Here is a 23,863-nt window from a genome sequence, read left to right on the forward strand (position 1 = left end):
AATCTTACTTGATTGAATACAAAACCTTTTTTTATGGAGTCTGTGTTATCTCAATTTTCAAAATTTCAATGTCTTTGCATTTTATTGAGCTCTCTCTTCTTTTGAGCAACTGCAAAAAAGCAATATGAATCAAAGCAGTAAAGTAAACTAATAGCAATGCTTAATGAGACTAGAATAAATCAGATGGTGTACCTTTTTGTTGTTGTAGATAAATAAAAAGTCGTTTGAAATAGAACCTTTTGTCTCAAACAGAATGTCATTGCGCAATTGAGCTAGGGAGCAACATTCTCTTAATGAGATATTGACTAGCACATCACCATTCTCAGCAACATCAATATCAACAAGTTTATTTTTTGCACCAAAAGAATCTTCATCTTGATCCATTGGGACTAGTTTTGTGCCTAGCATTCGACTGCGCTTGTAATAAAAAGAGAAAATAAAATTTTGTGATGCAACCATGTACTTTTGTTGCATAGAAGGTTGGACAACCTCACAAAACACTGAACTACATGTCTTCTTATCCCAACCTTTATCCAAAAATTATGGCATGCATGCCGAACTTATTGCTTTGACTGTGAACATTGTTTTTGAAACCTTCACTGGAAAGGTATTAAACAAGTCCACAAAAACTGTGAGAGGCATGCATAAAGAAATTTTTATTATCCTTGTGGCAATATTGGGCCTCAGAGCTTTCTGTACTTCTTTGAAAAGCTTGGCCCTATATGCCTCTGTAACACTAGAATGTGGGTGAGGCCAATCCACTGAATTCCATGCCGGAAGGTCTTGTTTTATTAACACACCATGTGTGTTAGCATTGTCCAGCAACTGATAAAAATGATCAGTAAAAAATATACCCGATTGAGCTAGCTCTGTTGCACATCGACCTTGGTATTTTTGTTCTCCTATCGATCCATGCAGAACATCTATAAATCCCAGAATACAATCGATGTTTTGCCATGTCTCATACGATGAAGGATATAAATCTAAAATAAAACAACACAAGAATGTCAATAAGCAAAGAGAGAAAGCTTCATCTTAAAAATCCATACACCTCGTAAAGAAAAAAACCACAATAGAAAAATATACAATTAGGCTTGTGTTGTGGAAGATCTTTTGGATAGTCTCGCAAGACAAGTTCTTTATGCATGTACACATGCTGGATCAAAACTTCTTTCACGGATATCTTCCCTCTGGTGATTTTAAAATATCATACTCTTCCCTTCCATGATGCCAAGAAAATGTTTTTTGTTTGGGGTCTTTTTCTTTTGCTAGGTTGCATGAGCACCCATGCTCCTTTCGAAACACTAAACCTTTCCCAAGTTCCTTCCATTTTGACTATACTTGAATTTTCTACCGACGAAATAGAAGAAGCAGGTCGACGGGGTAAGGATGTGGTATAATTCTGCCTTCATAGCATTATCATCCACAGAGCGTCTTCCACAAGAACGGCCATGGTTTTTATTCACCATGGAGATTTTCTGAATCTGTAACAATATCAAAGTAATGTAAATAAGATACAAAATTGAAGTTTCAAGAAAGAGAAAGTGGGCAGACAGACAGTTGACAAGAAACATCTTACTCTACGCCAAACAGGATCAAGGGAGCAATTTTGGGTCATGCTATCCCTTCTAATTCCAGGGAAACATAAAGTCAAAAACCCTGATGTTTATTTGGAGCCTTTGATTGATGAGCTAGAGATACTTTGGAGAGGCATCGAGGTGCATGATGTGAGCAGGCCTCCCTCGTCATGAGACTTCAACTGCAAAGCAGTCTTGATGTGGACGATGCATGACTTCCCAGGCTATGGCGAGTGTTCAGGTAAGCATTGCATTTTTTAATTATGAATAGGCAAAGGACGTGGCACCCTAAACCCACCTTCCACTCTTAATTGCATCTATTGTTCAGGTCTCACTACATCGGGTTACCATGCATGTCCTGTTTGTGGTCCTTCGCTAGTTGCCTCACGGGCAGACGCATTGAATAAGGTCATCTATGAGAATCACCATCGATTTCTCCCACCTGATCATCCTAGATATGTTGCCCCTTGGAATGAAGTCCTCCCACAATCAATCACCGCGGGAGATTGGATGAGAATTTGGGATGGTTCCACGACTCCTCCACCACTTGGCATGAGCCGGTAAGGGTTTGTAACTATTGGCTGGAAGTAAAGATTGGCTATATTGGTTGAAAGTAAAGATTGCACTCTAATACTTTATTTTGTTTAGATACTCCATCTTTTATTGTTTACCATATTGGTCCCACCTCAAGATCAATCACCTGCTCGATCCCATGCATATCTTCAAGAATGTGGCATCTACCATTTGGGAGCATTTGAATGGGACACGAGATTCGGCAAGCATAAGGGAGGATCTACGTACCACAGGGAGGATGCATGAAGCTTGGCCTCAAGAGAGACCAAATGGGCGTGTTTTTTTACCTCATGCATCGTGGATGTTATCAAAGCTAGAGATGGCGACGGTGAAGTGCACTATTACTACAATTCGTACTCCCACTGGATGCATGAGGTGTTTGAAGGGAGCCTTTACAAAGAGCAAGAAAAAAGGTGTAGAGCAATTATATGGCTTGAAATCTCATGATTGGCACAAGATGCTCCAAGTAAGTATTTTATATGCATAATATCTTTTTTCTTTCAAATTTGTGAGTGAATAGCTATAAGCAACTAATCAACCACCTCCTCGCAAGTTTAGTTCATACTACCTACTAGCATTTCACGTAGTGCATCAAAGGACGTGAAAGATTGTATTTACAAGATGGGCGAGCTTGTGAGGTATGTGAGCTCAAAGGAAATAGATCCCACCACGCTTGAGAATGCTCGAGTTATGTCAGTGGAGGTGGTTTGTTTAGTGGAGGAGACATTTCCACGTTCTATTCTCACAAGCCAACTACATCTCATAGTACATTTGGTGGATGAGATTGCTATATGCGGTACTATACATGCACGATGGTTGTTCTTCCTCGAGCACTTCATGAAGACCTTGAAGGGCTTCGTGAGACAAAATGCAAGACCCGAAGGTAGCATGGCCGAGGGTTGGTTGGTACAAGAGTCACTTGTATATATTTTTGAGTTTCTTGTTGATGTGGATAGCTCTCTCCCACGACTATGGAGAGATGATGAAGACCTAAGGATGACCTCTATTGTGCCTCAAGGAAAAGGACGCAACAAAGTAATAGACACAGAGTTGCATAATAGTATCAACCTCTTTTGTGTGCTTAATAGTGATGTGATGAAAAGATGGGTGACAAGATACGAGGATGCAAAGGCAAGAAGACAAGAAGAAAGGGCCCTCTTTCGTACACACCACGGATCTCGTGTGCCATACCCTCAGCATCTAAGAGCACTTCCAAAGGATATTCATGTGGATTGGCTACTTGATGAAATGGAGAAAGCAGAGAAAGACGAGGGGATGCATATCACAATGGAAGAATGGGAGTATGCTAATGGGAGTATGCTAGGGGATGCATGAGCAAGGTCGGTATATAGAATGTTATGCATAAGTTAGGAGCTTTTTATAATTTAGATTGCTTATTTAATTGATTTTTTCTTGGTGTAGTGCACTATGTTCAATGCTATATGGTGTGAGGGCAAGCATTTTCGAACACAACGGATTGATGATAAGAGAAACACACAAGATTGCGGCGTCATTGCTAGCTTTGAGGGAGCCAATGGAGCCATGGATGATTATTGTAGCATAATCCAAGATATCATTATGCTTGACTTTCGATGCTTCTTTGTGTATGTTTTGGATGTAAAGTGGTTTAAGGACGTGGTGGAAAGAGGCCCTAATGCAACAATCAAACGCCATGCAAGTGGCTTTGTAACTATTGACTCCACAAAGTTTTGGCAAAGTAGGAAGGACACACTAGTACTACCGCAACAATGTGAACAGGTACTGTGCACACACATAAAAATTCTCGCTTTTAAATATTTGATGCAAGAAAAGTAACATGATTGTATTTGTGTTTGAATTAGGTTGTCTATCAACCAATGGTGGATAATAATAGATGGTGGCATGTCATACATATTATGCCACGTTCCAAAGTGATGTATAGTACATTTACTAATATGGAGCGTATGGAGGATGATCATGGCCATGAACGTGATGATGACCGTGATACAAGAGAGGAGGATGATCATGAGATAGGAGATATAGATATTGAGGCCGGCATTACCCGTGAGGATGAGCCTACCATTGGAGATGCTGATTTCGATGAGCACATGAGTGGCACAAGTAGTAGTGGGTTGAATGTATTTGTAGATCTAAACACTTGTTTGGATTTTGAAGTAGATAGTTTGGCAAGGGTTGATCTCATTGAGGATGAGATTGAACCGTAGCCCCACAATTGATATTGGCAAAACTATTTTACATATTGTCTCATTCTCCTCATTTCACTTAATTCTTGTATATGTGGGCTTGCAAAAAATTATGTGCTTTGGTAATCATGGGCAATGTTTGGAAAGCAATGATGTACACCAAAATCTCACTTTCTGTATTCTCTGGAGCGCGTCTATTTACGCGTCTAAATGGGCGTCTGAGTCTCAGTGTAAATGTGCAAATAAACGCGCAAATAGACGCGCTAATAAACGGGATGTTAGATGGGCTCGTATTTTCTCAGGTTAAACGCACAAATAAACGCGGTGATTTATGCGCAAATAGACGAGCGTTTAGCCACGCATTTAGACGCGCCCGTAATTTCTCTACTAAAGCAACGCCTATAGACGCGCCCGCTATTTTGCGCGTCTACCAAGCGCATCTATAGTTGCTTTGTGTTGTTGTGCATCAACATTGAATGATTACTTTAGCATTATTTAAAATACTATTATATCTTGTAGATGCCTAAAAACTTGGCTTTTGGATGTGCAAGATCATTGCCCTCCAAAGATAAATCTATTGTCCATTATGTTAAAATTGGTGACTTGAGGGTAAGGGAATTTTTTGCTATTCATTATTATTTGTAGCCTTCGGCATAAACACCATATCTTAAGGTTGTTTTGTTTGTGCAAGGATGGTGCTTATTTATCATTAAGAAAAAAGGGAGCTCATTTTGGGGCCTTTTAGGATTTGGAAAAATAAGCTCTCAACCAATCAATAGAGGGCCAACGCAACGTTGGAAATTCACGAAAATAAGAGAAAATAGAAAAAAGAAACAATACTTTATGTAGGTACAAGCGTGCTACATTAATGTGGAGATTGGTTTTTTATTCTCACAAGATCTTTGGACAAGAAGATAGAATCTAAACTGACATTTTATCTGACAAGGGCCTTCCCGCTTCCACCTTCCTTTGAACTTTGAAATGTTGTGTCGCCTTTTCTTCGAAAGGTCTACCAATCCACACCACTGCCTCATTGTGCAGCAGCAGACCAAATGGGTTCACACCGTCCATACCCAATCCAAGTCTCAAGCTCCTAGGTTCTTCCTTGAAGCTTGGCCATGTGTCTTCAATATGCTTCCACGCAGGAGAGTCCGCGGGAGTTCTCCACTTGCCATCGGTTGATCGATGGGAGGAATGCCATGACATGAGCTCTGCAATAGATTTGCACTTGAACATATGTTGGATGCGAGGGATTATGGGAAAATATCGCAATACCTTACGAGGCACGTCCAAGGTTTTGAGATCTGCTCTATATCTTGCCTCTCCACAAGTAGGATACTCTCTTGCATCCTTATGTAGTCCACGAAACAAAACGCAATCGTTGACACATACATGGATGCGCTTGTAATCTAATCCTCCAAGAGAGGTCACATGTTGCCTTGCCATATCTCTTGAGGTCGGTAATTTATTCTCCCTTGGAAGCATTTTACACAATAGCCTGCACGTGAAGACCATAAATGAGGAAAAGCATTCGAGTAATTGACCCACGTGCATAATTCACCATGTTTGCAAAATCGACTTTAAAGCTTACTTGAGTAATGCATTCAAACTTGCATTGCTCCATCCATAGATGGTTTGCAAGTTTAGTAACTCAAGGGAGGCACATAGAACAGAGAATGTGCACCCCTCAAACAGTGGAGTCGATGCTGCGGTAAAAAGATCATCCTGCTCCATGCTATTATCCCTCCCTTGATGGACATATAAATCCCGCACCATATCATCAAACACCTCCTCCTCCACGGCTTCATGAGGTAATGTCGGAGGGCTGCTATCACCATCATTCCATCAGCTCAATCACAAACAACCGCCGAGCTGCTTTAGGCAACCACTGACCTACGTTGTATCAAGAAATGAAACAAGTGACAAAATATGAATAAATTTAGGGTTAGGGTTGGGGCATCTAACCCTTTCCTTTATATCACTCTATACGTGTTAGTGCTATGCACATGTAATCACATGATGTTGAGCATGGTCTCTCAACACCTTCCATCAAGATCAACATCATGGAGTAGGCTTTCCCTCAAGATGATGATGATTCCGAGGAATCAAAGAAGGACTGAGCATTACATTCCATCACACCCCTTTAATGGGAATGTTCTTCCTCTGTGTCAAACCAAGATCTTGTCGGTGTTTCTCAAAAAGCTCTTTACCGAGTGGTTTGGTAAATATGTCTGCAACATTTTCTTTGCTACCACAATGCTGCAATATGATGTCACCAAGTAATACTCTTTCTCTGATGAAGTACTCTCTGACATCAATGTGCTTTGTCTTGGAGTGATATATTGGATTCTTGGCCAATGCTTGAGCTGATTGATTATCCCAGTATATTGTTGTTGGCTTTTATTCATCAAAGTAATCTATTTCTAACAATAGTCTTTTGAGCCATATAGCCTTGCATGCACCTATAGTGAGTGACCTATATTCTGCTTTCGCAAAGACAAAGAAACAGTTGACTGTTTGTTGGAAAACCATGATATTTGTCCCAAAAAAAATACATATCCCTATGTGGATCTCCTCGTCTCATGATCTCTGGCATAGTCACTATCATAGTATCCATCATTGGGAGCATTAAATTATTTGCGACAATCACTCATAATAGATTGCCTCAACCAGCCTAGGACTGCTCAGCGTGAAACCTAGGATTGCTCACCGTGAACATCCCTAGGAATAAATGCAATACTTTTTTTGTCTCATGTGATCTGCGTATAACTTGGTGAGTCTCGTGTAGGATAGATTTCCATGTGCAGCAGGCTGCTAGAAGTCAAATATCCTCATGCTTAGATATTTGTCCTTCTAATGCTGAACTAAGTTGGGTCGGAGGCTTCCATGCATTTGTTCTGCAAACAATGCTAGGAAAGGTCATTTTCTTGCGCCTAGGTCGCTTGTATACAAAAAGTTAAGAATTTGAACATGGATCCATGATGCATATTTCTAGTAGTAAAATGTTTGAATTCATTCAAAATCCCTTCGTAAGATTAGCATTGCAAATGAACTTTACTTGAATGTATATTTCTAGTTGTGAAATGCCTAAATTCAACTGAAACCCCTCCATAAGATCTGCGTTGAAACCACCTTTACCATATTTTTTTGCAAGAAGAAGTCATGGTCCTTGAGCGAATTCAATGCCTACATCCAAGAACATTTCCAGCAACAATCGATTCAACATTAGGAAGCAATTTGGAATTACATATACAAAGCTAAGGCATCTGCTGCTGCTGCAAAATTAACATTGCAAATATTCATACCTAATCATTGCAAGTCACAAATAAATGGCCTTTAACCTGTATCTTGTTCCAGTCTACACTGGCAGGACTACAACTTAGTGTTCTATGATAGGAGGACTTCTGACCCAGGCTACAATTTATGGGCCTGCAAACGATAGAAGGGCTCCAAGTGCCATGCATGCATCAACCTAATCTAGTGCTCAGTGGCAAGGGATGCTCATCCGAAGCAATGCTTTCGTGTCTCTTGTAGCACATGCCACTAATATTGACGCAAAGGTAGTGTTTACTCTTTGCCTTCCTCAACATCCTGCATCTCAAGCTTCTGATCTCCTATATAGCAATGTTGCCAAAATTGAAGGAAGATAAGGTTGCTTCTTGGATCGCAAGAGAGATGTGTTGGTGTGAATGAAAGCCTTCAATTTGGTGGCCAGGAAAGGACATCCATCAAGAATGGGATGCAATCGACAACAACTAGTTTCGGGCAAGTAGCTACATTGACAAAGAATATGTTTCATTTGAATTTCATAATTTTAGCATATAACCACAAGTCTTGTTTTCATAAAATAGAATTTAGCACATAGAAATTCAAATTTGGCACATAGCACTTTGCGTTCAACATATAACACTTTGCATTCTACACATAACCATACATTTGTGTGAAGGGAGAGTTGGCACACTTTGTCTCCAACATGGCCTTCCTTGGGTTCATGTCAATTTCCATTCATCACAAAGGTATTTTAATTTAGCACATAGCAATGAGAAGTTGGCACACAACACTCTACATTTGGCACATATTACTTTGTGTTTAGCGCATAACCACACATTTGTGTGGGAGGAGAGTTGCAAAATAAAGTTGAAGACAATTTACAAAGATTGTTATTCAAAGAATGTAAATTGACTTTAGATATTAGAGATTGATAAGTTGTTATTGTGTTATATAATTAGACTTCAATTTGTATTTAGCATATGACCACATGTTCTGTTTTTATTTATCACTTTGCATTCCGTACATGGCACTTTGCATTTAGCACAAAGCAATTTGAATTTAGCACATAGAAATTTGAATTTGGCACATAGCACTTTGCATTTGACATATAGTACTTTGCAGTTAGCACATAACCATACATTTGTGTTGGGGGAGAGTTGGCACACTTCCTTTCCAAAAATTATAAGACCAAGGAATGTGCCCTTCCTTGGGTTCATATCGACTTGCATTTAGCACATAGCAATTTGCTTGGTAAATAGCACTTTGCATTTGGCACATAGCACTTTGACTTTGGCAAATAGCAGTATGCATATTGTAGCATGATTTTTTTCACCATTAAACGATCCAACTGTGAATGCTTCCTAAGAAGATTGGTGTCAAGCAGCAAGCTCTTGTTTCAATTGTGTGCTCTTTGTTTTGACAAGTACCATTACTTTATGAGAATTATCTTACAATATAGTCTAATCCTATGGCTTTGCCATGGGACATCATAGTAGTACAGGTAGGGAGGTGACGTCCATGTATTGACAGAAGCCGCACCGTATCTTGTCTTGAGGCCATATGGATGGCTTGAGTCTTTTCCAAGATAAGGCTTGGAATGAAGTGGAAAAGTAAAAACTAATAGCAATACAGGCTATTGGGATGCTATTCTCATAGCTGATCTTCTTTCCAAGAAAAGGCTAATTGGAATGAGGACTTCAAAATTGATAGTAGAGGCTTTTGCCATAGCCCATCTTCTCGAGATTAGGAAGGCAAGCAAATTGGATCATAGGAGGAGGTCCACACATAAAAGCTACAGTGTCTGAGGAGCCAATGGGTAAATGCTACCTCACTACCTCCTCTATGATATACCATGTGTTGTACCTCCAAGACCCACCTTCAAGCTCCCTACCATACCTTGAAATTGGAGTGTTGCTGTGTCCATTTGTCTAGCTTGTAGCATAGCATTATATCCTCCTCCCTCCTGTTTGCAAAAGCAAGATAGATCTCTATTGTGTCTTCAAGATCCTTCAGAATTGCCCTTATCAATTAATGTATGGGAGTTATACATGTCCCTCCTACTAGCATAGCACATTTCTTCATGTATCTTGGCTTCCCCTCCAAAGGTCCAATAGATCAAAGTCACATCAAGCGCATTACGGTATCAGACAACCACAAGAAAAGCTCACCTTTGATAATTGGGGAATTGAACAATACCACACTACATACGGACATCGAAATAAAGTACTTTCACTTCCTCATCTTGTGTGAAATAGTATGAGACTACAAAGATTGCAACATTTCAATATGTTGAACGAAATTGGGCACGTTGGTGAATTGAGGGAAATTGAACCTATGAATCGATCCTCGTCTAACATTTGTTAATACATTTAACGAATTCCATCAACGTTGCGAAGCACGACAAATTCTGGGCAACATTTTCCTGAAGTCGCTCAGTAGGCTCAAGAGATAGAGATCGATTCTCTATTGCCAGCCCCATAGCAAACTACAAGGCTTGGTATAGAGGGAATCTTGGGACAAATATTGAGGTTGAAATGGAGGGGTGAAATTGTTGTGAGCCGACAATGAGAATAGATCACAACAATTGGCTGGAGGAGAAGTAGAGCTTCCTACACTTGGAGTGGCTCATGCACAAGCCGTGAGACAAAAAAGAGGGATCATGTCTTTGGCATGTGTATGGCTTGGAGTTCGTACCTTCAACATTTACCGTCTCTGCGTCCACATGCAATGGAAGAACTCGATTGTCTTTGTAGTGATATTGGATGTCAGATTCCTTGCTTGTCACTATTATGTGTCTGAGCCACTTTACCGTGCACCCTCCAATGACCATCTTCAGTATGTTCATTCACACAGGAAAACCATGATCTGGCTCTAAAGGCTGACCATTTTGTGAGTATGCAACTAAAATATCTCGAGATTCATCCATTGCAACACCTACGGATATGCTAGTACCATAGCGCAATCCTCCCCCGCTGGGCAACAGCTCCTCACCCTTGAAGCAGACATGAAGAGCTCCCTTTCTTTTGCTGTAAATCTTGCACCAACGAAGAAAATCACATAGTCGTGCTCCTGCCATACCGATGTTGAAATACCAATAGTGCCCCAATTGAATACGATAGTTTGCTGTACAATGTTTTGTTCTTATCATTGATTTCTGGTGCAAACCAAACAGGCAACTCCCGAGGATTGAATTCATTGATTATCTACCGCATCCATAGTGTTTGTGGCCTTTTTACAAGGCCAGAAACTTTGATAGTCCATTCATCAAAATTTGCTCGGGGAACGTAGCCACGATTGCATACATAATTCAAAGAAGCGGGCGTTAGAAACCCATGCTGCATTAAGTGACACAAGGGGGGTTCGCAGTTGAAGGGATGCCGACATGTGAGCCTGAGACGAGCTCGGGGTGTCTTCTAATCCAACTATCTGTTATTCTCTTGTCCTAGGGATCGACTGGGTAATCTTGGATAAAACCATGTGGGTAAGAAACGCCAACAAGATGGTCGTCATTGTCATCATCCGATTTTGATTCAATGGGGAGCAAAGGATTAGCATCGTGCTACAGCGTCAAAAAATTCATCTAGCGCTACATTTGTGGGTTTCAGAGGCAAGAGATTGTTGTCATCTTCATCGCACCAGTATGATCCAATGAGGGGGGGGAGTTGATATGCGGCAACGTTGGGCTGCATCACAAGATTCTCCTGCAAGGGCAGAGCTACGTTCGTTAGTGGCAGGGCAAAAGTGGAGGTGTCGGAGGAGGGGGGAGTGGGATACATGGACATGAGAGGGAGGTGGGTGGAGGAAACAATGAAGGAGGTGAGGAGGGAGGGAGGGAGGAGATGTCCATGGCGGAGCAAGGAGGAGAAGGAAATGCAAGATGTGGCTATGGCAAAAGATATCTCCCTTCGGATTTTGTAAGAAATGAAACGATGGAAGTTAGGAAATGTGGCATCAATTGAGCTTCACAAAAGAAAAAAAGAGTATTAAAGTTTATTAAAATCATTTAACACGTGGCTCAATGAGAGGTCATATTTTCATTTCATTCCACAATGCTACCTGCCTAAAGAAGAGATTGGGTGGGGGATGCAAACACATGTACATTTGGTGCATTTTGCCTGCAAAATTACAATCTCAATGAGGTAACATTCGGTGCATTTCTATCCACACGCCCATCCATACAACGCTTGGATTCTAGATTCAATCTCATGGCTCATATTTGTTAGATTATATCCAAGGGTAGAGGTTCTTTCCATGGTCGTAATTGATTAGTATCATTAATATATTATAGATGATAATACCCCTAGTGCCATATTGAAGACATGTTAGCTTTGTTTTGAATAAGGGTATGATGGCATGTCATCCATTCCCACCTTCACTATATTTTCCATGTACGTGGCATTCAACATTTCATCTAATATAAGGCATTGCCAATTCACGAGGATGGCAAATGGGTATGATGGCATGTGATCCATTCCCACCTTCACTATATTTTCCATATACGTGGCAATCAACATTTCATCCAATATAAGGCATTGCCAATTGACAAGGATGGCAAATGGTTTCGCCATGGAGATTCTATAGATGGTTTAAGAGGACGACTCCTACATTTTCAAAGACATATCATAAACAACATTAACAGAGCATATCTTCTCCTATCCTTAACCCCAAAAGCAAATGAACATAGTAATACAAGATAGAAGGATAAATAGGATGGCAAAGGAATAGACAAGGGAACACACTTGCACGCGCGCGCTCAGACACACAACGTGTGTGTAGTGTGTGAGTGTGTGTGTGTGTGTGAGAGAGAGAAAGAGGGGCAAAGCTGCCACCATAAGCATGATCACCACGCAAGAATAGAGACTGATGTTTTGGGGGGAGCACGGGAAGTGCGAGTCAGTTGATAAGTTTTTTATCATAAATTAAAGAATGTCTTACTTCAACACCCGATAAAGCTCAATACAAACTGCAGAACCCAGGTGATCTAAGCAGAGTAGCAAATGAATGCTAAAACTGAAATGTATAGACAATGCTTTTCGACTCCCTGTTGGGACTGTTGCAACTTTATGCTGTATAAAGGGCATATACCGACTTTTTGTGCGCTCTCTCTCGCTCTGTCTATGCTGAAGACGATGTCATCTCGAATTGCAGCCGTTTGACCCAAGTGTCATATAGGAACCAGCACCAGTATACGTATTTCATGCTTCAGTGGCTGCTCTTTGTTCTTGAAAAGAATCTGCTGAAGCTGCTGCCGTGCTTCTCAGCTGCGGGTGAGCCTGCATCGTTCATGGATTTTGACAGATCGATTCCTGCAAAAGATCGCGGGCTCCTTTTCTTTCTATGCGGTGGCTTAGCGGCAGACTTTTTGGGCGAGACTTGATCTGCCTCGGGAGAACTGGGCATTTGTGCTACAGCTTCGATATAATCCTCGTGTGCAGGAATTTTGTCTCCAAATAGTTCATACATTGCCTTTCCTGACGAGTGCCCACGTCTGGACAGACTCGCCAACTCTGAGTCCAATATATCTGAGGCAATACTATCCCGAGGATCCCATGACAAGTCTTTCTTAATCCTGCGAACACTTCTTTTATCGACTGAGGCTTCTTCGGGTTCAAGGAAACGTGCACTACTGCCTGCTTCACTGGCGTCCTCTTGGAACGATGCATGTCTTCCTGACGAAACTTCATCCAACGACAAGGTTGGGCCAACTGATTCATCGAAAGACGCATCAGTAGAGTCCTTTGGAGAAGCAAGTGCCTTCAGCTGCTTGCCGAGGTCTAGTATAGTTCGCTGGCACTCCGCTAGCTTCTCTGCTGCGGCTGCAATTTCTTGCTCCTGTAGATGACATATAGCTAGACGGATAAAAACACATACGCCGTAATCTGATAATGTCATGGTCACAAGTCACTACACACCAACGGTAAATAATAGTAGACAAATCAAGGAATGGCCACGTGGCCCCTATTTTAATTGTGTACATTGGCATGAAGGGCGGGTTTCCATGGGCATAAGATAAAACCAATTTTCTACAATAGTCATACCATTTATGAACAAGACATAAAAAATAACTGAACCTTTACGGCTACAATGGAGGCGTTTATAAAAATATAGATCTAAAAAATGCTCCCTCCACACTAGGGCTCAAGGTAGAAAGGAGAATTTTGATTGGGTTGTTCTCATTCAAGTCGTATGGATATTGGATAAAAAACTGGCTGTGTCAGTAAAGGTTCAAATCACAATCACGGCCCAAGTTGACTGAGGGTCAATCAAATGACCAAACCAAAGGTTGAAATAGGCTATGACTGTCACATGACAAGACCTATACACCTTAATATATAAGTGCATTCCAACGTAGAAGGCTTCGATGACCATCATGGTTCATCTATCAATGGCAAGCCGCCCTTAAATAGGCACTCGTTACAAAAAGGACTTAGTCAGTGGTACGTTGGGGATTGGGAGGAATTAAATGGCTGAGTATTAGAAAGCATAAAGCATAAGGTGAAAAGACGTGGATCAATACCTATTTAGCCTTGATGACTGTCCTGTGTACGTCGAAGAGATGCAAATCCTAACCAAACTCTGAAAATTTGTACAAGAGCTCACATACCTTCAGTCTAAAGGAGAAGGAAACAATCATATACCTTGCTCACTCGTTCTGCTTCTTCGGCAGCCGCGGCACATTGAGGACAAATTGGATCAGATTTCCTGCAAAAGAGCCGAAGTTCATTCTGTTGATATAGCGGATATGGTCAACTTAAATGCAAGACAATATGTGCACACCAGCTAACCAGTAGTATACATGAGAACCATGGTGAAAGAAAACACCACACAACTCTACTTACTGTATAAGCTGCTCCTTGAATTTTTTGCACCTTGCTTCTAAATCTGCGTTCTTCTCGTGTTCATCCAAAATCTCTTTCTGTAGGGTTCCCACTTTCTCATGCAGTTGACTCAATTCAAATCTACTTGCATTTAACTGTGATTCCAACTCTGCCCTTGAGGCAGCCATGCTGGAGAGTTGTTCATATGCAAGTTGCTTGGACGATTCAGCAGAAGCAAGCTGAACCGTAAGGTTAGCTACGCGCTGCTCAGCTTCATGAAGTTCTGTTTTCAAATGCTCAAGTCTCTCTTTTGCTGCTTCGAGCTGGTTTTCCAGCTCAACCTTATCTATCTTAAGCTGGGCAAGCTCCTGTTCCATGTCACCAAACCTCCTAAATTCTGTTCTCATGTGAGTTTCCAAGGCAAGCTTTTCAGATCGAACCTTTCTAAGTTGTTCTATTCTTGAAAGCTCCTCTGCGGAACAATCCTTCCTGGAAACGGTACTATTTTCATCAGCCGGGACAACTTTTGGGGCCTCCTTCTCTGAACCATCAGACTTACTAGTTTCAGAAATGGGACTATTTGCACCGCTTAACTCTTCCAGCTCTCCATTCGCATGGAACGCTTTATCCCATGACAAAGATTTTCTTGACATAGGTGGAGAGTTGTTGTTTCCAGACAGGGCTACACTAGAGAGGTGGCTCAGTACGGACGACAGCTCTGCGACAAACTGTACCAGATCAACCTTTCCATGCAAAAATTGATTACTCACTGCAATAAACTTTTGAATTTTAGCATCAAGTTCAGGATTTTTGCATTGCACAATGGGCGCAATACGAGTGTATTTGCCAAGAGGCTCAATTGCAACATCTGCAGAATCACGTTGAAATTCCCTCCTGGAAGTCACTGAAAGATGATGCACTGTAGTGGCTACTGCAAGGTCTTCAACAAGGCGGACTACTTTGCAAATAGCTGAAGTCAGGTCTGGTCCGAGTGCATGGAATTTAGAATCAGCATCAGATGTGAAAGATGAAGCTTCCTCTTCTGATGAGCTCTCAGCAGCAATAAACATAGTCTGCCGACTTGTCAATTCATCGCCTTCCAGAGAAGCAGCGCTCAAGCTGTCATCAGGATGAGGGCCTTTGGAGAGCCTCCGGATCTGAGCCCGGAGCCTTGCCATGGAATGCCGAGGAACTCCCATGGCTTCTCTGACCTGATCCAAAACTTTCCCGACATTTGCACCCTCTTCTTGGGCTTCAAAAATCATCTCTAGCTTGTCTCGCAGACTCTGTAGACTTGACTCATTAGCTGAATTTTTGGACTGCAAGGAAGCTAATTGTTCCTCTGCAAAAGCAAGCTTGGTGTTCACCTCTTCACACAGCTGCCGCGCTTTTTGAAGCTCTCCATCCTTCTTTGCAAGACTTTGCTCAAAAGAAATTCTGCCCTCCACATTATTCACTGCAGCTTCTGTGGCAGCTCCATCCGTCTGTTCCCTCAATTTCTCTTGTTCAGAAGTGGAGCTGCCAATTTTGGAAGGAGATAAGGACGCTAGCTGTTCCATAGCAATAAAATCATCCATCAGTCCTATTTTGGCTGCATCCAGAGTGATTTCAGGATTCTCACCGGGCTTTCCTTTCCTGAACTGAGCAAGCTCTGCAATTAAAGCAGAAGCCCATGATTCTGCACCGTTTAGCCCATCAACGTTTGTATCTTCAGAGACCGAAGACAGGCTTTGTTCACAAGCATTAGAGAGAGCCCGTGCAGCTTCTCCATGCACATCCAAGCCTGTCATGAATGCTGCCTTTGGTGTCCCTTGCGTGCGTGTCAAGGCATCCAGTTGCTCTTCAACGCTGGACAACTTGCTAGCTGTCCTGGCACACATGAACCTGGCAGACTGCAGTTCACTATTCCTTTTTGCCAAAGCTTCTTTCAACAAATTTGTTTCTTCCTCCATCGTAGTCAGGCGCTCTGATAGAACATCTACTTCCTTCCCTGTACTATAGACTTCTTCCTGTACCATATCCTGCAGCGGATCTACAGGTGCAGCTTTCAGCGACCCAGCTCCTTTGCCGCTTCTCCTTTTGTTGCTTTCACCCTTCTCTTTACCAGGCCCTTCAATTTCCAATTTCATCTGTGCAAGGGCACCAGGACCAGGCAGCTTTTTACGAACTAATCCCCGTAAACGCTGGCATTCTGCCTCTAATTTGGCTATTTTCTTAACATCCTCCAAATGCTGTTTGGTTGCAGCATCTGCCGCTCTTCTACTTAATACCCTTTCCTCATTTCTGATTTCCAGTTCCTTGTTTAAGACATTGAGCTCATATTTAAAGGCAACATTCTCTTTCTCAGCAGACCCAAGGCGGATCTGGAGCATGTTTACTTCAGCTTCAGCTCGGGAACAAGCTTCACTAGTCTCGGAGATAGTTCTGGCCCGCTCATTGAGTGATTTGGAAATGGCTTTGTTCTCTGCATCTCTCTCCAGAAACTTTTGCTCCACATCTGCCAACTTCTCTTCTAGTTCAGAGCGTGCCCTGTCCCAGTCTCTGGTCTTCTTCACAATGGCTTCATGAATTTTCTCCTCTTGCTCCTCACGAACATGCCGCAGCTGGCGCATGCATTCTTTCAATGCTCCATCCAAGTGAGAAACTCTATCCTCTGTAGCAAGCTTTTGCTGTAGCACAGAGTCCAGTTGTTGCTTCAATGTGGCAGCTTCTGCCTCTGCCTTTTCCCAACCTGAAGTCACTTAGAGATTAGTATATGAGCCATTTAAGCTGGTTAGAGACATCCAGCTCAGACAAGCCAGTCCTTTTAGAAAGACGTTCAGCATGTTGTCACCTGATACAGCTTCTTCGGCAACTTTTGCATGCTGTTTGACCAGGACATCTTTTGCAGCAACATCTAACAAAGCCGCTGATAGTCTTTCATTCAGATGCTTTATCAATTCTTCAGACTGTTGCCATTGTATTGTCCCTTCGTTAGACGTGCGTGTATGATCTGCCAGAATTTTTGATAAATCCTGCCAAAAATGCACCAAGCTATAAATGCAGGTTGATCCAACACTACGATAAATTTGCCTTGCCTTTTTTAAAGCTCCAAGCCATGAATTCCACCTTGTATACCCAATTCATTCATATTTTTATTTACATCACCATCTCACAGTACATGCAGGCCACAAGCATGCATGCCCACAGACATGTAAGTACCTCAACATTGAAAGGTAATAGTATGCATTTATGCACTATGCATACATAGGCATGCATACCTATACATACATCATTTTGTAGAAGAGCACATAGAGAAAAGCAGGGACCAAAGATACCACAAGAAAATATGAGAGACAGTATGAGTGAAACCAGCATCCCAGAAAGCACGATAAATGTAATCACCAGAAAACAAGAAAGTAAGCTCCAAAGGCAGGTTTAAGAGAATTGGCAACATCTCATACACTCAATCTTCCCACCTCTCCAAGCATGCATATATAGGTGCACATGCAAGCACCAGCTTCTCATTAAAATCTGTACCCTGAACTTGTAAAAAGAAACCTTGCCCACTTACTTGATCGTCAGGATGTCTTGTGGAATGAACTGGTGATGACTCTGCAGATTCATTCGATGCTACTATCCTCTCTGATGACTTTTTCCTCCAAGGCCAGCTTCGTCTGTCCATTTTTCAATGAACAATTGGAGACAGGTAATAAAGTTATTGGTTCAAGTCCTGTCAGGATAAAGAGAACAATGGTTTCAGAATCAAGACGAAAGACATTTATTTAAGTTATCATAAAAAAAGCGCGTGCTGAAAAGATGCATGTGTGAGTGTATATCTAGATGAATCCAGGAACATGCCCAAACTCATCCTCTAAAAATACAACACAGTGTGCAGTTTCAATCTCAGGATAGTCACTCATAAGATTGCAAACCATAAACTCCACCATGCATAGGAGGGACTAGCTACTATGACATACATGTACGTGCATGTTTGTGATTGTGAACGAGGGTGTGTAGACACAAAGGTCTGTTAGCTGTCTAAAAGCGTCAACCTAGCATACTGAGAAGATAATTGATGTCCATGGCTTTGCTTTTCCTAGCCAGCAAGACCCTCAAGTCCAGCGCTTTGCTTTTCCCACCCAGTAAGAGCCTCAAGCCAATGTGATCAAATGCTCACAAAAAGAAAAATACAATTGAGTTCATGCAACAACAGTTGACATTTCAAATCCTTGAAGAGCATTTCTTGAACTGTAGCTGGCCAGTGAATGTGAATTCAATTGCTCCTGACGTAATGGCATCACAATCCCAGTCAAGCTGCATGCTTGGGAAGCACACAGCACACTCTTGACTTTAAGTGGACTCAATTCGAAACTTGTACTGCAAAGATGACTTGAAGGCTCAAGGGCGTTACTGACGTTGGATGCAGATCATGCTCCCTGTTGCACTTATTTGGACATCTTCAAAAGAGCTGAAAGGCCAGCTTCCATTTGCAAGAGAAGAGGTGATGTAAGTTCTCTTTTGCCATAAAGCCGTAAGTCACAGGCCTTCCAGCACGGTATTGCATCGGATCTTTCATGATAGCGATCCTAAAATCTCCGCTGAAGATGCCAGCGCTGCCTTTCACAAGAGCGTATTACGCGCGACTTACTTTGATAGAACACGGGGAAAGAGGTTTACTAGTCGGACAGGCGTTCAAAGGTACATTTTGCAAGCTCCATCATGGTGGCTGTGATACTTACCTGTAGAGGGAGCCCCGAAGTAGGAGTGTATTTACGCGGTTAAGAAGTCTCTCTAGGCCTCCTCAAATACCATACGTATCGACGAAACTAATAGTTCGCACGGGAAGAAATACATTGTTAATAGCGACTGAACACTCAATGCTGTTACGCGGGATATAAAGTAGCAGAGTCAGAGTTCGTATCAGGAGGCCTTTCAACGTGAAAGGTGCTGGAAGAGTAGCCGCCACGCAGAAACGAGAATAAATCTATGGGAACGAGACTTCCTGCGGTATCAGTTTGGCAATGGAGCAGTACTTTGCAACGCAAAAGACCTCATTTCAAGCAAAAATCAGTGTATGCTCAGAGCTACAATGTGGAAGCTACGCGCAATATGGTGAAATTCATGATTCAAAATCCTTAGCGATACAGCTCTGACAGTGCACATAAGAAGAAGCTCTTACGTCTGACTCCTCAAAGTCGCTGCGAACATGGATCCGACCTTTTCCAGATCCGATGGATTACGAGAGAAGATTGGCTGTTAACCGGCATAGATCATGCCCGATAATGCAAAGTGGCTTTCATTTGAGCACCGGCGGAGCTTGAGCAATGCAGGTATTCCGGAATGGTGCTAGGATTGGATTCTACACAGTGCCGATGACTGTTCGGTAGTGCGATTTAGGCTAAAGCCATTGGGAAGGTGGAAGCGGACCCCTCGAGCAGCGAATCCAAGGTACGCATTCCCTGCTGGAAAGGCAAGCCACAAACACAAAATGCATTCCAGAATTGAAACGAGAGCAGGAGAATTCACCTGGGCAAGCATTCAATCATTCCAGGCGCTGCAGCATGCGGGCCGAGCCGGGCAAGAGGGCAAGCTGAACTGGAAGCAGGCAAGGCAAAGGTGGGAGGGGAAAAGACAGCTAGAAAAGAATGGGTGGTGGAGCAGGCAAATCAATCAAGAGTGAGATCAGAGGGATCTCGAGCTTTCAACTCCTCACCGGGAATGGGTGCCCTCGAGGATCAACTGTAGAGCTTGTTCTCTGCAGCTGCCATCGAAGCTTTGCCCGAAGTCCTCAACGCTGAAGCATGAGCTTGTTGATTGAAGATGAAGCACCTTGCATTGCTTTCAAGAATCAAGGTGGACCTCGCTGTGGGGGATGAATCTCTAAGCATTTTGTAGCGTCAACCTGTGAGCTTCCGTTGAGTTGTGGATGGTGAGCTTGCTCAAAGGCTTGAGCTATGAGGTGCTCATCAAAGATCAAGCCCCCAGATTGCTCAAGTCAAGGATCAAGCTTTTGAGCCTCGGCTCTCAGAATGGATCTCTTTTAGGCACCACCCCTGAGCTCCAACAATGCGTCCAGCTCTGATTATTTCTGAGGGGAAGAGCTTGCCTGAGGCTGAAGACGCCTAGCTTGCTCAAATCTGGACTCCGACAGGAGGGGCAAAGAGTGGAGCAGTGGGGGTACAGAGGTTGCTGTGAAAGAAGTGAGGAGGAGTGGGGGCAAGGATGGAGTTGATGGGAGTGGAGGATGTGGTGGGTGCGGTGGTGGTGGAGACGAAAGCGATGGTGGGTTGCAGGCAAAAGGGCATTTTGGTCGCCATAGACAGGAGAGACGCGGAGGAGGAGAGGCTCCACCATAGCATTGTACAACAGAGAGAGAGAGAGAGAGCAAGAGCAGCAGCAGCAGCAGCCGAGCCAGCAGAGCATGTCCCCAACATCTAATGTCAATGCCGCATCCCCCCGCTCCATGTGTCCCCTCCGCCGCTCCGCTCTTGCCACTTGTCTCCCCCCCATTCGCTCCCCCTCCGCTCCTCGCTGACTTTTCAACTTCGTCTTCATTTTACCTTAAACCCTTCCGTCTTAACCTTAACCCCTTGTGCTTTGTGCCCTCTTTGCATACCCATCAGCGTGGTTCTCCGTGTCCCTTACACTCCACTCATTCACCAAACCCAACTTTTCGCTCTCCAACGTCCAAATTTCCAAAAGGGGAGGGAGGGAGGGAGGGAACAAGGGAGCCAACAAGATGCAAGGAAAAACAAAGAACCATAGAAAGATAGATAGGTTGGGCACATGTCTGCCGGAGATTGTATTCCGGCAGTCATGCTAATGCAAACAGAGTTATGGGCGGGCACATGGGTGCCGGAAGTTAGTCAAAATTACGGGCACATGATCCACCCAAAGGAACCTCCTGCGAGCCTCAGTTTATGGAGATGGGCATAAGCATTATTGATGCTCATTTTGATGTCTACTTTCGTGCTCGTTCCAACGGATGGAGTCCATTTGATTGGTTGCCGGTTGAGTGCTAGGCCTTGCCTGCTTGTGCACTCAAATTGCAATCGTCAGGCACCCAACTTGCTTCAGATAGCCACCTCAGCAGTTTGCAGCCAGAAGTGTGCCCTATCAAAGAAATTTCCTGGCATGTGCCCAGGGTGAGAGAGGAAGGGGTGATGAGAGAGAGAGAGAGAGAGAGAGAGAGAGAGAGAGAGAGCGGCTAAGGTTAAAGCTTCGCTTTCCCCAGCTACCCCTTCACCCGACCCATGCGGGTCGAGGTGCCCCGGCGGCAAGGGGCAGCCCAGCAGGTCGAGTGCCATCCATTTAATATGAAAGAATTTTGTATATAGGTACGATAAAAGCATTCCGTAAAAGAGAAAACGCAACACACGCATGTGTGTGTGTGTGTGTGTTTGCGTGCATGCGTGCGGGCATGCGCGCGCGTGTGTGTGTGAGAGAGAGAGAGAGAGAGAGAGAGAGAGAGCACCAAGGAAAATGCACTCTCCCTTGCTCAATCCATCACTTTTCAAATTATGTAGCACCAATTTCATGAGTGATAACCTCAACACAAAGCATGCCTCCCCTCTCTTAAAAACCTCCTCCAACTTACAAGATAGTCCACAAAGGAGCATGCCCTTCTATCCCCAATAATTTGCAAAACGTATTTTAAATGTCGTGAAATGTGGGTGTATACGTGCATGTGCATGTGTGTATGTGCATGTGTATATGTGAACCGTGCATGCATGTGTGTGTGTGTGTGTGTGTGTGTGTTGGGTCATCTTCTATTTGTAAACTTAAATGATATGTAACCAAGCGACACAAGCTATCTATCAGTTTCCAAACAATAATAAAGGTGATGATTGAATCACCACCTTGCCCCAAACAAAGGTCAAGATATACCAGCGCATGTACATAAATGTTTGAAAATTAAGTATGATGTACATGTTTGAGAATTAAGTATGAGTGCAACAGCCAACCACCTCTACTCTACATTTTGATACAAAATGAGTGCTTTACTATCAAAAGCCAACCACCCCTAACTCAATATTTTGATACGATGAGTTCACGACAACCTTTGCCTTGCAGTCCCTTACTCATAGTATGACCACATCCACAAAGCTCTTATGTAAGATGTGCACCATGAACATCATGTGGCTTGGCTTGGCTCTATGACCTCTCTCTCTCTCTCTCTCTCTCTCTCTCTCTCCATACAAATGGCTTTTCTCCTGTAGGTGTCCAGCTGCATCAACCTTTTGGATGTGCCTTCCTCCCTCCCAATTTTTGCCCTTCAAGTTTTGCATGATCTGTCCACCTAGCTTAAGCCTTGCTCATTTTTATGTTCACGTTGCAATCACGATGTTTGTGGATCCAAGTGTTTGCTCCTGAGTTGGTTGACCCCACACACGCACGTAGAGAGGTGTGTGCACATGCACACACAAATGTGTCTGATTCTCTTATATGCCAATCCTTTTGTGTATGAGACTGGTCCAAAACATGGGTGTATCAACCCAAGGTATTATCAAAATGAAGGGTTTACTCATACTAAGTGTCTCCTAGTCAAAGAGCATGCATACCAACTATAAACCCAAGCATCCTTGAAGCAATTTTTTACGTATCCTCTTGAGAACAAGATGAATTTCATTCATGTGGCCTTCCAAGAGAGAGAGAGAAGAAGAAGAATAGAGAGAGGAGGAGAGAGAGAGGGGGGGGGAGAAAAAGGTGATTGGCCTCCTCCCAAGTGTTTGCAGAGGGATGAATAGTATTCAATGGGCCTGCCTAAAGAGAGAGAGAGAGAGAGAGAGAGAGAGAGAGAGAGAGAGAGAGAGAGAGAGAGAGATGGAAGAGGAGAAAGAGGGAATGAGATTTGAATGCACTTCCAAAAAATCACACCCAAATTTGAAAGAGATGCTCTAAAGTCAATGCACCAACCAATCACGAAATTTGCAACAAACCACACCTAGAAAATGCTAGAAATTATTTTTGGTATCTCAAAATTGAACCTTCACTAAGGCCACCTAACGGCAGGCTGAGAGAAGCAATTCATGGGCATCTAGCTTTTGTTGTGTGGACAATCTTTTGAAGGTCATTTAAAGTATGAGCAATTATGTGTCCTAATCAAACAAATACTAAATTTCCATTTAAGAACTATTTATCTTTTTAGCTTAGTGATGGTCTCCACTATTCTCCATTTGAATCCTACTAACCATTTGGACTATTCACGTGAGGAGAGATTCTAGTAGATACTAAGATTTGAAAAGTTGAGTATCATATGACATTAAGAAAGGATGATTAGTGTTCCCCCCCCCTTCTCTCTCTCTCTCTCTCTCTCTCTCTCTTCTCTTGCCCTCATGCTAGATATGACATTGTAGAGGGGAATCTTGTTATGTATAAGAACAAACAAAACAAATCTCGTGTATGGGCTACACACCAAATGAACTTAGGTGAATGTAAATCTTGGTAAACAAGTGACCTT

At 42.8% G+C, this 23,863-nt stretch overlaps 1 protein-coding gene and 1 pseudogene across 4 annotated transcripts; both read right to left on the reverse strand.

The window, feature by feature from the left end:
- Positions 1-10,178: 10,178 nt before the first annotated feature.
- LOC147885186 (nitrate reductase [NADH] pseudogene) lies at positions 10,179-12,171 on the reverse strand (annotated as a pseudogene).
- A 338-nt stretch (positions 12,172-12,509) lies between these two features.
- On the reverse strand, positions 12,510-20,759 carry LOC147885187 (filament-like plant protein 7). Of its 4 annotated transcripts, none has more exons than XM_087397315.1 (6): positions 20,117-20,759; positions 17,975-18,133; positions 17,255-17,435; positions 14,443-17,152; positions 14,242-14,305; positions 12,510-13,435 (listed from the first exon to the last, which is right to left on the reverse strand). In XM_087397315.1, the coding sequence occupies exons 2-6, from the start codon at positions 18,083-18,085 to the stop codon at positions 12,806-12,808; spliced, it is 3,696 nt and encodes a 1,231-aa protein (XP_087253441.1). In that variant the 5' UTR covers positions 18,086-18,133; positions 20,117-20,759; the 3' UTR covers positions 12,510-12,805. The 4 variants fall into 4 exon arrangements, with proteins under 4 accessions (XP_087253441.1, XP_087253438.1, XP_087253439.1 ...); XM_087397312.1 differs by having other exon boundaries at positions 19,930-20,759; XM_087397313.1 differs by lacking the exon at positions 20,117-20,759 and adding an exon at positions 19,583-19,919.
- Positions 20,760-23,863: the final 3,104 nt, after the last annotated feature.

This window comes from Dipteris shenzhenensis, chromosome 26, assembly GCF_047967505.1.
Source record: "Dipteris shenzhenensis isolate YYH24624 ecotype China chromosome 26, Dip_SZ_1.0, whole genome shotgun sequence".
NCBI classification, from domain to species: Eukaryota; Viridiplantae; Streptophyta; class Polypodiopsida; order Gleicheniales; family Dipteridaceae; genus Dipteris; species Dipteris shenzhenensis.

What these genes read in the sequence shown, in the direction of transcription:
- LOC147885187 (XM_087397315.1), bottom strand. Translation starts at nt 18,085, where the DNA reads ATGGACAGACGAAGCTGGCCTTGGAGGAAAAAGTCATCAGAGAGGATA. An exon ending in CAAGACATCCTGACGATCAA is followed by an intron (nt 17,436 to 17,974) that starts GTAAGTGGGCAA and finishes CATTTTTGGCAG; the next exon opens with GATTTATCAAAAATTCTGGC. An exon ending in AAGCAGAACGAGTGAGCAAG is followed by an intron (nt 13,436 to 14,241) that starts GTATATGATTGT and finishes TGTCATCTACAG; the next exon opens with GAGCAAGAAATTGCAGCCGC.